General features: G+C 37.4%; 2 protein-coding genes across 4 annotated transcripts; both read left to right on the top strand.

The window, feature by feature from the left end:
* Positions 1–95: 95 nt before the first annotated feature.
* Positions 96–2791, top strand: gpatch11 (G patch domain containing 11). The gene is made up of 8 exons (XM_046071212.1): positions 96–257; positions 542–768; positions 853–894; positions 988–1108; positions 1216–1306; positions 1398–1532; positions 1761–1842; positions 1940–2791. The coding sequence occupies exons 1-8, from the start codon at positions 208–210 to the stop codon at positions 1993–1995; spliced, it is 804 nt and encodes a 267-aa protein (XP_045927168.1). The 5' UTR covers positions 96–207; the 3' UTR covers positions 1996–2791.
* Positions 2792–5938: 3147 nt separating this feature from the next.
* LOC123984239 (interferon-induced, double-stranded RNA-activated protein kinase-like) lies at positions 5939–13727 on the top strand. 3 transcript variants are annotated; one of them, XM_046071017.1, is made up of 19 exons: positions 5939–6565; positions 7055–7181; positions 7289–7443; positions 7515–7665; positions 7833–7909; positions 7994–8143; positions 8269–8401; positions 9357–9421; positions 9505–9586; positions 10007–10038; positions 10112–10154; positions 10247–10326; positions 10481–10600; positions 10692–10820; positions 10910–11126; positions 11209–11349; positions 11714–11818; positions 11912–11974; positions 12419–13727. In XM_046071017.1, exons 1-19 carry the CDS (start codon positions 6459–6461, stop codon positions 12554–12556), a joined length of 2115 nt encoding a protein of 704 aa, XP_045926973.1. In that variant the 5' UTR covers positions 5939–6458; the 3' UTR covers positions 12557–13727. The 3 variants fall into 3 exon arrangements, with proteins under 3 accessions (XP_045926973.1, XP_045926971.1, XP_045926974.1); XM_046071015.1 differs by having other exon boundaries at positions 10478–10600; XM_046071018.1 differs by having other exon boundaries at positions 5940–6565; positions 7530–7665.
* Positions 13728–13931: the final 204 nt, after the last annotated feature.

Here is a 13931-nt window from a genome sequence, read left to right as displayed (position 1 = left end):
TGTGCACTCAAAGTAAATACATACCTTATTTTAAATAATTTGTCAGAAGCATCGGAACTGTATACTAATTGCGCACCTTGTTGCTACTCGGAATATACCTTTGAACGAACTAAACATCAGTGAAGAAAATACAAACGGTCAACCGGGTAATTAATTCAGGCAGTAGCGGGTCTTTTCAACATTTATTTTGTCTTTTGCGCGGCTGCAATGTCTGATGAGGAAGAGGATTATATGTCCGATGCAATTCTCACTAAAATGTAAGCGTTTTGTGTTTCTACTGTTGCTATTGTTAAATAGCCTAAAATAGGTTTTCGTATTGAAACCTCAGGGTAACTTTAGTGATATTTTTACATTGGGAACCATGGTGTATGTTAACTTATTGCCCTGTGGTGTCAGTGCTATAAAATTAAAGTTAATTATTGGATTTTCAAAGAAATTTAAGTTGTGAAAATACAGAAGTGGGACATTACAGTCATTGCTATCACTGCTTATTGTTATTGTCTTATTCCAGTAACGTTCTCTATGTTCTTCTGTTTGTCAGACAAGATGTGAAACCAGGTGTCAGCATGGTGAGGCGGGTAAAAGAAGCTATGAAAAAGGAGACACAGCAAAAGGAGACGAACATCAAGAACCGCCAGAAGACCTTCAAGGAGCAGGAGAAAGAAAGTAGAGAAGCAGCTTTACAAAACTCCATTAGCAACGAGAACAAGGGATTTGCACTTCTGCAGAAAATGGGTTACAAAGCTGGCCAAGGCCTTGGGAAGAAAGGCAAGTTTCTTCTTTACTAATTTATCTTGTTTTCTGTTTTGCATTTGTTGCCTGTATTAATGTACATCTCTGTTACCTCTTCAGGGGCAGGGAGGGTTGATCCAATTCCTCTAAATATCAAAACTGGTAGGCAGTACATTTTAAAATTTTAAATGTATTTGGCAATCCAACGGATGGCTTGTAGAATTAATGTACAATCTTTGTTTGCTGCTAAACCAGACAGAGGTGGCATTGGAATGGAGGAGGTGAAGAAAAGAAAAGCTGAGGAGGAACTTGAACATTATCGGCAGAAAGTACGAGCCAAACAACAGAATGAGACAAAATCTCTGGAAGATTTTAGGTGAAGTTTGCTGTATATGAGATGCACTATGCCTCTTTGTCCATTCCTAAATACAAATGTTTCATATTCTGTGTTTGTGTGTGTCGTCTTGTGCCCTTTCATTCCAGGTCAAGAGTAAGGACAGAGAGAGAGGAGCGAAAGATTGAAGGAGATCTCAGAAGGAGTCAGCGAGCCTGTGAGCAGCTTGACAGTCAGAAGGTTGTGAGAATTATAGCTATAGCACAGGCTCATCAGTACATCGCAGTGATAATGCTGTTTTAGGAATTATTTGGCTGAATTGTGTTTTCAGGGCATCACTGTCCCCAGGGAAGACTGGTACTGGCCTAAAGCAGAGACTGATGATGAGGAAGATGGTCTTAAGGAGGAGGAGGAGGAGGAGGAGGAGGAGGAGGAGGAAGGGAAGGAGGAGATTGTGGAATTAACGGTTAGTATTTAATTTACCTTGATAATTCAGTGATATAATATGTAATCCTAATATATGAGTCCAAATCAGTTTTGTTGTCAAATAAATGTATGTTGGTGTGAAGACTTGTTGCTGACATAACTGGCACATTCTGCATGTGTATAATATTTACTTAATATACTGGCATTTGCTGTGATAAATTTGTCTTGTTGTTTTCAAAAGTTTTTTTGAAATGTTACTCTGTTACAGTCCTTTGACAAACTGCAAATTATGACATCCTATTTGAGAGGAATCCATTTTTACTGCATATGGTGTGGGACTACTTATAACGGTAAGAGTGGTGACAGCGTGGTTGTAGTTTTATTGTTGTTTTTTTAGCCTTTGCTTATTTACTATATATATAATATTTTTTTTTTTTTTTTAAACAGATGAAGAGGACTTGTGCTCTAACTGTCCCGGGGATACAGCAGCAGACCACGAATGAATTTATAGAATAAGTTCCCAAAAACAAGCAGACATCACTGTTTATGCTGTTTGTGGGTGGTGGTCTTGAAATTTTGTTTACATTTAGAAATATTGGGGGGTATTTAGGACACCTTTTAATATTTATATTTTGAAAAGATTTTTGAGACATGTTTCAAGAGCAATTGCATACCTTCCATACCTTTTTGATTAATTTTTTTCAGAATTATAACTTGTTATCTAATCTATTGTTTTATTTTCGCTACTTATATTACAATAAATTGCTTTTAGTTAACAAAATGTAAAATGTCATACTCCCTAACTCTCTAATCTGTATGTTGTGCTCAGTTGTGAGTATATATGGGTGAGAAATTATTTTTATTATTTCAATATCTTATGGTGTTACCACTGGATTACATTACTGTTACCTAAAATTGTATTTCTTTCACTTGTGTCTCTGAAGTGCTGAAACATGATATAAAGTTGGACAGTACTGTGTGTACGACTGATTTAATGAGACACAAATAAGACAGAAGTGTGATTAACAGTAAACTACTACAGCTTTTTGACATTTTATTTGATTTTAGAGAACTTTATACTGTACAAAACGTGTCCATATCAGGGGTACATACACAAAGCAAAGAAAAAATGTACAAGAAGAACAAAACGAAATTAGGAGAGAAAAGCTAATTCAAAATATTGTATCATAGATCCATAAGACATTTATCTTTAAGTGAAGAGGCTAAATTATAGATGAAAATAAGAAATTAAATAAATGCACAAAATTGTGAAAAGTTTATTAAAAAAGTAATTATGAAGTTGGTGGATTTTTTTCAAACTTGATGGTTTGGACCAAGTGGACTGAGTACATTGAACCTATGAGGCCTGAGTTAAGCTGACTTGATAGAGTAAATAAGTGATATGATTTATATTGATCCCATCATTCATTTATAATTTTCTTTTTCCCTCCCCTTGCAACCCTTTAAATATCTAAGGTGAAAATCTCTAATATTCATTTGTAAATAGTTAAAGCTAATGTTATAAAACCAGGGATGGAGAGTTACTTATGTTGTTGCTTTGCAGACCGGATACTTTGCAGAGGAACATTAAGAGGGCAAGATGGAGGCTCATAAATATTCAAGTCCCTGATGAGATTATTCATGACCTTGCAGATTGTCATTTAGGAGATCCAAGCATGCACTAATTCTAAACAACAAGGTATAGTTTTGTGGTGATGGAGCATGTTAAGCCCTTTGTTGAGGACAGAATAGGTTTCAGTTTATCACCACTAAATGCATTTTTTTACAACAAATTTCTGAAAATGTTTAAATGGAAAAACAATATGTAGATTTTTTTTATTGAAATCATGTCATGTGGTTTCACAATTGCAAAGATGGCTGATATGCTACTTGTATGTATAAAGGAAGTTTAAAAAATATTTAAAAAGTTGTATTTGAGTTGGTAGACCAACAGTTTGAGTCCAATTCGGAACGGCACAGGGTGTTTGATACATTTTAATTTGGCTTTTGTACACTGAAACAACTCTCCTTGTCTCAAATGATATTTTAATGGCTGCAGATGCTGGAGATTGTTCAGTTTTGGTTTTATTGGATCTCTGGGTTTGCAGTGGATGTCAGTCTGTAGATAAACTTGTGTCAGACACTGGTGCTCTACCATGTAGTGTCCCCCAGGGAATCAGACTTGCTGCCACTACTTCAGATTATCACTAGTTTTAGCAACAGCATTTGCATGTTGATGACATCCAATTATATTTTTCATTTAAACCTGAAGAGTCTCATAATCTTTCTTAACTGAATAACTGTTCAAATGCAGTAAGGGACTGGATGGCACATAATTTTACAGTTAAATGCAGATAAAACGTAAGTCGATTGTTGCTCCTGATAACTTTCACTCAACGATCAGGCAGAATCCTGGTGCCTTATCCTCATCGTCTTGGTCTAGTCTGCATAATTGTCACAAACTGGCTTAGTGAATGTGACAAAGAGGGAGCCCACACAAGGTACTCAGTTAAAACAAGTATAATATATTGAGCGTAAAGAAGATGGTACAGCATGGATGTAACCTGCAGGACGGGAAAGACTGAACTGAATACAGGGGCCAGATTTTATTGCCCATGGGCCCAGGTGAGCACAACCAGCTGACAACCCTTCCAATTCAGCCAATTGCCCGCTGTGCTTTCCATTTGGAAGCTCCCAAGCTTTAGAATAGTCTCCCAATAAGCTTGAGGTATTTGGACATTGTGGACACTTCATCTGTGAAGCACTTTGTGACTGGTGTCTGTGAAAGGTGTGATATAAATAAACTTTCGTTACCATTAGAAATTGTACCATTTGTAATTGTCACCAGTGCTGTCTCTGTGCTATGATGTACACTACATCCTGACTTCAACAGAAATGACAGAAAAAACATAACTTTTGTACATCTTCAGACAACAAAACAGCATGTTGAAAACTGATAAGCACACCAACAACTTTAACATAATAGTGTTGATTGAGTGAAAAGGAATTTGTCCAAATAAAGGTAATGGCAAGCCATGAACTAGGTGCCGTTTTTATAGAACACAACACTTAAGAGTTAGTCAACACTCAGTACTAAGTTGATCATATGAGCAAAGTGCATTTTGACCAGATTTCAACACCGCACAACCACACTGTCATATTAGTGGGGAGAGAGAGTCCCCTGCTGGATGTCTGTGGTTATAATTCCCAATTACATTGCAGTCAAGTTTTGCACTTTCATTTCTTATACAAAAATGTTTTTATTACCTCACCATATTGATGTGGTTACCTGCATTCTCAGTAGCTGAGAAGTAAAGTTGTTCTTTCAAAGTTAAATTGTAAGTTTTAAGAACTAAATACATAAAATCCCCAAATTTAATAGGCTACTGTTTTTTTTTATGACATATATTAACAGAAAATGTGCAGTAAGAAAAAAAATCTTCATCTGAGACTGGATGAAAACACACATGGTCTGTTGTGCACCTTCTGGATGGGAATGAGAAAACTGTAGAGGATGTAGAGTACAGTGGCTATCAGTACTTGAGGTAGCTATTTCTTTTGCCCCTCAAACTGATTTTAGGGGCATTCAAACTCTGAAATCTTGCGTAATTATTAGGCGAATTTATATTGTAAAATAAACACTCAATTTGCGTCACAAAGTTTTGATTTATTTGAAAAATAACGAGTGAGAACGTCAAAATAAAAGAGAGAAAACTCAAGCAACATTCAAGAGCACTTTTGCTACAACCTAATTTCTGACGTGGTGCTGCCACACAGCTGTTTTTTTCCTCTGAGCAGGGAATTGTAAGGGTGTGAGGGTGAGTGGGGAGCAGAATGTTCATTTGTTATGCTTAATTCTCACAAAAAGTGGTTTTCTGCCTTTTTCTAAATTGTGTGATTTAGAGTGACCGACCACTCTAAAATGTCATGTCCAATTGACAACATGTCCAATTGATTCAATGTGCATTTAGTTTATAGTCGGGAATAATTATTGTAAAAGTATTTTTGCAACATCTGTCCCATAGCCTACTACGTCAAATGATGTGTTTTTACAGCACCTCGAGTACTAGAAAGAAAGCCATAAACATGCTGGTAAACATGCTTGATTTGTCTTTATGTAGTTATCTTGAACTCAAATGGGTCATTGTCATGAATTATTTATTCAATGTTTTTCCAGCAACTCAAATGATTATTAGTTTCCCTGACATTTTTTTTTTACTTTTAAGGGCCATAGTTAACATGTTTTATACTTCCTGCGAAAATACTCCAAATCCATGCATTTCCTGATATTTGGTATAATTTGTATAAACACATTATTTTGAAAACCGGACGTAGTCACATGTGTATCCTCGCGCGAAGTCCGAAGCAATTTCATAAATTATATTGTCTCGTCTGTGCTCGCGACGCGTACAGTTTAAATGTCATAGTCTTTCTTCAGGTAAGACTTTCATGCTACAGCGCTTGCATTTGGAAATTGACAGTGAGAATTGTGACAGAATAAAGCCGCTAACTCTGCAGTCAGCTCGCTCAGGGCCGTTTCAATACATTTACCATAATGGTCGGAATACGTGTGCACTCCAAATGACGGCTCGCCACCAGACCGCAGTTCATAACAAGGCAGAGCACCACCGATAAACGCATAACAGTTGCTGGCCAAAACTAACAGCTTCGATTTGACAGTATACTAAGCTAACACGTTACCAGTTTGACATCTTAACGGGGCGTTAGCTCCCGCTTGGTTGATGTTTGCTTAACTGTTTCTGATATAATTTGAAGGTGCCATGTTGTGTGACGTTTACCGAGAAAACGAAACCTAACAGCGGGTGAGGCTGAATGGAAGCTGGGCCCAGATGTACAAAGACATGGAAGCAGAGTTGAGATGAAAATGGAAAACATGTCAATTGCACTTTGTTCTCTTATTTGCTTTTAATTTTAGTTGACATTCCGACCGTTGAGTACGTTTATAATGGAAACGGTAAACTACGTAGCTAAACTAAACGAGTATGCACAGAGAACACGCACGAACCTGAAATTCGAGGACGTTGGATCTGTTGGCCCTGACCACATTAAAACGTGAGTTGAATCATTTCACTGATGGGATTTACGACCTGCAAAGTCATGCGTTACTGTTGGATTTCAAGAGATTTTAATAGCATAGACCCTTATGGAATAGGAGGATAGTATTTTCCCATGGTTTTTGTTTGCAGACAAATCATAAAGTAGGTGTCCCCAGGTGTATGTTTATCAGTGCTTTCTCAGTGTTTCCACTCATTAACGCACTTTGTCAGGTGTTACCACATTTAAACCACACATGCACTTAACGTAACGATGTAACATCAAGTTAACATACCTTCAACATTGAGTTGATGCATTACTCATTGTTTTCTGTATGGAAGACTCCTGTGGAAAAAAGCAGTAGGAAAATGTAGAATAAATCAATAATAACTTCACCTCCTAGGGATGTTAATAAAGTAAGCAGATTCATGTTTTTGTAATGCAACCTCCATCACACCTTGCTTCATCTTGCCTGTTGAACAATGTTTTATCATAATTTGGTCTCAGATTCACTCTTAGAGCAGTCCTAAATGGTAAGGTGTATCCTGATGGTGTGGGAAGGAGCAAGAAGGAAGCCAGACAGAATGCAGCTAAAAATGCCCTGAAAAGCTTGGAGGAGGAACCACTTTACTCTGTAAGATTATTATACCACTTTATTGACTTTGGCTGTGGATTTTTATATTCTAAAGTATAGAAGTTCAGTTAACACGCGTCCATGTCATACATTTATCATTTTCACAGACAGAAAATGCAACAGAAATGTCTCCTGCACCAGTTCATCAGACCAGTGTCAGTAACATCAACTATATATGCTGGTTAAATGAATATGGCCAGAAAAAGAGGGTGACTATAAGGGCTGTGGAGTCAACAAGACTGGGTCCAAATATCGGCACTCAGTAAGTCTCCACGCTACATCCAAGTTCTTATTTAGTTGTTTACTTGCAATTTAAAAATGTGACAAATAAAGTTTGTGTAATGTTAGATCCTGTAGCTTTGTGGTTGGTGATAAGGAGTATCCACCTGCCTATGGGAAAACAAAGAGGGAAGCCAAGGAGGAAGCAGCTAAGCTTGTATATTATGATATACATGAAACGACATGTGGCAGTAAAACTACAGAGGTAAGAAGTAATACACACTGGTTTCTCATGGCTTAATTAAAGTCCTAGAAAGTGCAGAGGGAAGAAAGGAATTGGCTTGGCTTGTCAATAGTTGATTTTTCAAATGTTACACAAGCTGCTCTCTGATCAGAGAATCATAATAAAACCATGCTTTTTTTGTTTTAAAGACTGGCAAGGAGAAATACAGCATTGCAGTGTTAAGCCAACCAGAGCAAGAATTGAAACAAAATGTGTCAGACATCTGGTAAGCGCAAACAGTGGCAACACATCGTTTCTGTTTGATTGTGTTTGGTTATGAAATGTTCTGACATTTTTTTGGGTTTTACAGTGATAAGACCAAGAGATTGAGCGTGAGATCTACAGACGAAGGTTTTACAGATACAAATTTCGTAGGACTTGTCAACCATTACTGTCAGGCCACAAAGCGCTCCCAGGATTACGTCCTAGTGAATAGATGCGGTCCACCACATAACACACAGTGAGTATGACTCTGTAACCTGAATAAACACTACAGACACTCTAAGAAAACTGTTGATTGACGCTGATTTATAAACAATATCACACAATGATCAAAACTATTTCCTCTTTTTAAAAACCCAACAGATTTTTCTACAAGTTGGTGATCAACGATAAGGACTACCCTGTGGGTGAAGGTAAGAGCATCAAGGAAGCCAAACAAAATGCAGCTCGGTTGGCGTGGTCTGCTCTTCAAGAGCAGTCAGACTGGAACAGCAAGGTATGTGATATTTTCTGTTGTTTTGATATGATAAAATAAAATATGATGATTATTTATATGCCACCTTGTAAATTTTGAGTAGGCTCATTGCATACTTTTCCTGTACCTTTTACAAACTATAGCCACCACAGCTTACCTTCCTTAAAAACCTATACTGTACTATAAAACATGCAAGCCCAGTAAATATTCTTTTTTCTGTAACCACCATGCCGACTGAAAATGTTTTTACAATTTGTGTCACACATCACAATAATTGTTCAAATCTGGCTTCAAGTGTACAGCAGAAATAGCCCTCAACCATATCATTTTAACCATTTATTCTGAATTCAGAACCAAGATGAGCATTACAGTTACTACACATGCTGTCCATTATTAATGTAATTTTGTGTACCACTATATTTAGCATGATTGTGCATGCGAACACATTCACAGCGCAGTGATTGATGATAATGATGTTCACCTTGTTTTTGCTTCCAAATATGCGGTGTAGATGATTGGGTTAAAGCAATTTTGTTATATCCCCCTTTAGAAGCCGAAAAAGTGGATTTCATTTTTGTCAATTTTGTCAATTGAAATAAAACAAAAGATGCAGGTTAGCAAAATAGCATTGCTTGCATGAGAGCCCTTTTTTTTGTTTGTGTCACCACATCATCATGTTCATACAACTTTAGCTCTGCTCAACATCCACCCCCACAATAATTTTTAAATAATGTTTAACCACATGAAAAATACATACATTTACATTGACTGCATTGTTGTTGTAAGCAGTGGTAGCAGCAGATTACAAGACAAGGCTCTTTTAAACCTCTGTGGTTTAACATCATAACTCATGAAACAGTAAAATACCACATCAATGTTATGCTAACACTAATGTTGCACCTCATGCCAGAGAGCATCAGTTACTAAAAAAAACATGGTACTATGTAACAGCCAAACACTTCCTTTGTGCTTCCAGTTGTCTTTCTTGTCAGCTGTGTCTGATGCTTCACCAGCCAGGCTGTCCACACCACCAAGCATACCGTAAGGCACTGACTGAGGAGTACAACACATAATAAAGTCTGATGTTGAGAATATTACTAATTTGTTACATTGTATTCACAAAGGGACAGAAAATCCGAAAGCGTGCCAGCTACTACAGGTGACTCAGTGGTTTTCACCAATTCATCAAATCCTCCCAAAGATCAGGTCTGTTATTTCCTATGTAATCCTTTAATACTGACATGGCTTACTAGTTTGTAATGCTCAGTTTGTTGCAGAAGTTACATTGAGTTGCTTTCATTTACCTCTTAGGTTAAGCCAGTTTTATTTAACTGACCTTGATTACTCCGATACATTACCAGAATGCTTTGTAGTAATTCCTGGGCGTGACACATGTATTTGATGAGCGCAAACAAGTAAGCAATAATATTACAAGATCAAGAGTGTGTCAGTAATTCCAGAGAAGTTATTCTAGTTCTCAGCACACATCTTAATTAAATCACATTTTGGGCATTGCACTGAGAAGTACTGGAAGACTTTAGGACTCTTTCCCTTTCATATAATGGATTTTAAATGTATGTATGCTTTAATTTGATTTGCTATATTTTCTTACTCCCCATTACAAAGATTCAAAGTCCTGATGTGAAGCCCAAAATAAGGTAAGCCGTCTTTTGAGACCCACTGTAAAGCTACAGTACTTCACCTGATTTATAATTATTCTTGTGTTGTCAGAATTGCAGCAAATTTCCCAAACGCCAAACGAAACAGCAAAGAGGTAAAGTAAGGAGATATTTATCATGCTAGTTTATCTTGTTGGTTTTTGTTTAACATTTAAACTCTATATCATGACTTTTTTTATTTGTTAAGGACATAATGCCTAATTTTAATGGCAAGAATCCAGTAAATATTCAGAGTGAAAAAACGACAAACAAGTCAGTGATCTCCAGGTATGGAATATGAAAACATTGAATACCTTCTTTAAGCACTGCCCTGGCCTTTTAGTTTGTGGTCTGTGAATTTATATTCTATCAGAAAGACTTTTTTACATTCATAAAAATTCATGTATGGATAGTGACCTTTATACCTTGTTCATCTCAGCAGGTTTACATCAGAATATGACTCTATAGTGTGCCTTGGCAAAGGAGCCTTTGGTCATGTTTTCAAGGCAAAGCAAAAACTCCTTCAAAGGAATTATGCTATAAAGATTGTCCGCTGCAAAGAGTAAGTCAAGGGTGAATAAGTTATAGATGTCATGGTAAATCTGTGGAAATGTCCATTATCTGAACCATGTTCTTGTTCTCCTTTGGAATAGGAAATCACTACGGGAGGTGATTGCGTTATCAGACCTCCAGCACTGCAACATTGTTCGATACTACACCTGTTGGTTGGAGGATTCAGGATACGAAAGGGACAGCGCAGCTGACAGTTGCAGCAGTTCGCAGTAAGAGACACTTGTTTCTTACAGTCCTTTACTTCTTTACTTAACACAAAGGTATGCCATTTCACGGTTTCTCTGTTCTTATTTTCTAGGTCGACTGATAATTCATCTGTAAAGTACCTCTATATTCAGATGGAGTTGTGTGACACCAAAACGCTTAGAGTGTGGATAGATGAGAAGAATATTCAGAATGTAAAGAAATCTCTGCGAAACACCAAGAGAAGAGAAGAAAGTCTAACCATTGCTCAGCAAATAGTCAGTGGGGTCGAATACATCCACTCCAAGATGCTCATCCACAGAGACCTGAAGGTGAGACCAAGTGAATAAGGTCATTTATTACCTCACATCAATCAGGAAGCTACATGTTTGTTTATGTCTTTCCTGTGGTTAGCCTGCCAACATCATGTTTGGACTGGATGGGGAAGTGAAGATTGGAGACTTTGGCCTGGTCACTGCTGAGAATGACGATGCTGAGAACGTGATCGAGAGAACTGTGTACAAAGGAACCCCATCTTACATGGCTCCTGAGCAAGTGAGATGGTCTATGCTGACAGTAACTTTAGATTCTTCTGTATTGTTAACTGTTCATTGTCAGAGGGAGACATTAAAGGAGATTTGAACCACTACTAGGATTTCATTTGTGGTGCTTACAGCATTTAAAAGTGGGACCTCTGAGTGTGTTATCATGCTTCACAGCTACTTGAAAGAAAAAGAACCAATTTTTTAAGTTGTGTCAGTTTTACCCATTTTTAGGTCTGATTTAATGTAATATAATGTGTTTAAATATTGGTTGTCAAAGTCAGACATTAAGGAAAAGAAAGTCAGACATTTAACCACTGCTGGTGCTATAGACCTGAAGTGCTTTTTGTTGATATTGTGTTTTTGTTTTATGACAGAGGAGCGGGAACAAAATATATGACCGAAAAGTGGACATATTTGCTTTGGGATTGATATATTTTGAACTCCTTTGGAACTTCTCTACCAGCCACGAAAGGAAAGCTGTGAGTTTTCCAAAAATCATGCTATATATACCAATATTAACTGCTAACTAGTAACTGCTTTGTTTCTTGTTTTTATCACTTCATGGCTTCCAGATTTGGGATGATGCCAGAAACCAGAAACTTCCTCAAGGATTCTCACACAATTTTTCTTTGGAGGTACACGAGCATTCTTTCTTCTGCTTGACTCATGAAACTGTATTTTCTGCAGGGTTGCAGTCATTTGTGATGCTCACCAGAACAGCAGTAGTGAGACTGCCCTTCTGGTGATATGATGTGGTGACATAAACAAAAAAAAAGGCTCTAATGCAAACAAGGCTATTTTTCGAACCTCCATCTTTTGTTTCATTTCAATTGCCCGTGGTGAAGTCTCAAAGATGAGGAGCCAAAACAACACTGTTGATGTTGTCTATCATGTAATGGCAATGTAAAATATCGAGCAGGACCGATGACTGTTTGGGGAAAAGGTTTATTTTGTTAGATTGCCCAAGTAAAGTCAGCTTGAGGGAGTGGAGGGAAGTGGAGCCTCAAAGACACTAGCTGCATTTGTTGATATCATGGATTTCACAATAGCTGTTCTTATTGTTGTTTTGTTTGTTACAGGACCGAATTATAAAGTCAACACTGTGTATGAAGCCAGAAGACCGACCTGAAGCAAGTAAACTAAAGATGGACTTGGAAGAGTGCAGTCATACACTTAAGACACTTAAAGAAATGCGTCGCGACAGTAGGACTGTCTGATTATTGCAGGGAAATTCTTGAACAATAGGCGAAAGCATCAGTCATCACAAGCATGACTATTTATTCCGCAGTCTGTTCCATAGTACTTGTACTTGGACGTTTTTGAATGCCATGGGAAGTGTCTTCATGAACTGATAGTGCAAAATGTATCATAATTGGTACTTGATGGGAAGAGACACAACCCCGTGCATTTTATAATCAAGGAATGCAACATTCACTTTTAACAAATAATAATGTCCTGGATTATTACTTTGTCAGCGGGTATTGAAATGTGTTCAAGGTGATGTCACATTACACCCTTTGCTTTGTAATGAATAGCATGAGTTGGAAAATTAAACAAAGGGTGTGATGTTCATTAATCTTCTGTAAGGTTCCTACTGTTGTATTTAATACAATTTGTGGATTTTAGTGGATGAGTAGACTCACAAATGAGTGTGGATGGGAATTTTATCAGCTCCGAGTTATAGACGCCAACTTCCAGAAAATCCCATTCATGTACCGAATACTTGCACGTGCTACGTCATTGAGTCCCAACACTATGAGTGCAAGGCAAACATGTACAGATATGAATATTCAGCATTCGAGAAATATAGGAAAATTACACTTGAAATATAAATATTCTTTTTTTATTCTTTATTCAAGCTTGACAAGTAAGTACTTTACCTCCAAGCAATGGCTCAACATTTCTACTGTAGATTTGGCCACAGTCTGTTTCCTTTGTAAAATGTATATTCAGTCAAGATTCAAGTTTAAGCTTCGGACTGCAGGAAAACCATTGAGGTCTTCCACCACTGCAGCCTTGCAAGCCAGTTAGAGGTCAGAAGCAAACCGTTAATGACTAGCCACTGATTCAGCATCACTCTACAGATGCATTTTTACAGGGATGTCAGGAGCCAGGAACAGGGAAAATCAGAAACTATCCCAGATGATTAGGCCATCTTTGGTGAAAGATTATTGAGGTTTAAGAGGTAAGAAGTCAAATGAACACAGCTTTAAAAAAAATAATAACACGTTGAACACCACTGTCATAGTATACTGGTGGATCCAGTGTATAACATGTAGCTGCACTTGTGTTTTGTATGTGTGCATCCAGTGTTTGTGGTGTACCCTCTGGAGATGCTGGCAGTGCTGGCACTGCAGTGGGCTACAGACAATAAACCAGGAAATGTCTTATGGTCTAAATCCGTTTATGTTGTCAGGAGACAACTACTGCATCTGATTACACTAGTCAAGAATTTGTATTCAAGAATACAGCAAGATAGTATATAAGTAGGTTGTGACTCAGACTGAAGGAAATTTACTAAATGGATTAGGTTGAAGCTCTTTTAATAACCTATTTTTTTCAAGAAACAAATCGGAGGGAATAACTTTGAGG

Source organism: Micropterus dolomieu, linkage group LG15 (assembly GCF_021292245.1).
Source record: "Micropterus dolomieu isolate WLL.071019.BEF.003 ecotype Adirondacks linkage group LG15, ASM2129224v1, whole genome shotgun sequence".
NCBI lineage: Eukaryota > Metazoa > Chordata > Actinopteri > Centrarchiformes > Centrarchidae > Micropterus > Micropterus dolomieu.
Note: the sequence above shows the minus strand (reverse complement) of the source record. Positions and strands in the feature narration are given on the sequence as shown.

What these genes read in the sequence shown, in the direction of transcription:
- LOC123984239 (XM_046071015.1), top strand. Translation starts at nt 6,459, where the DNA reads ATGGAAACGGTAAACTACGTAGCTAAACTAAACGAGTATGCACAGAGA. An exon ending in AGTCAGACTGGAACAGCAAG is followed by an intron (nt 8,402 to 9,356) that starts GTATGTGATATT and finishes TTGTGCTTCCAG; the next exon opens with TTGTCTTTCTTGTCAGCTGT. An exon ending in CCAAACGAAACAGCAAAGAG is followed by an intron (nt 10,155 to 10,246) that starts GTAAAGTAAGGA and finishes TTATTTGTTAAG; the next exon opens with GACATAATGCCTAATTTTAA.
- gpatch11 (XM_046071212.1), top strand. Translation starts at nt 208, where the DNA reads ATGTCTGATGAGGAAGAGGATTATATGTCCGATGCAATTCTCACTAAA. An exon ending in TCCTCTAAATATCAAAACTG is followed by an intron (nt 895 to 987) that starts GTAGGCAGTACA and finishes CTGCTAAACCAG; the next exon opens with ACAGAGGTGGCATTGGAATG. An exon ending in GTGTGGGACTACTTATAACG is followed by an intron (nt 1,843 to 1,939) that starts GTAAGAGTGGTG and finishes TTTTTTAAACAG; the next exon opens with ATGAAGAGGACTTGTGCTCT.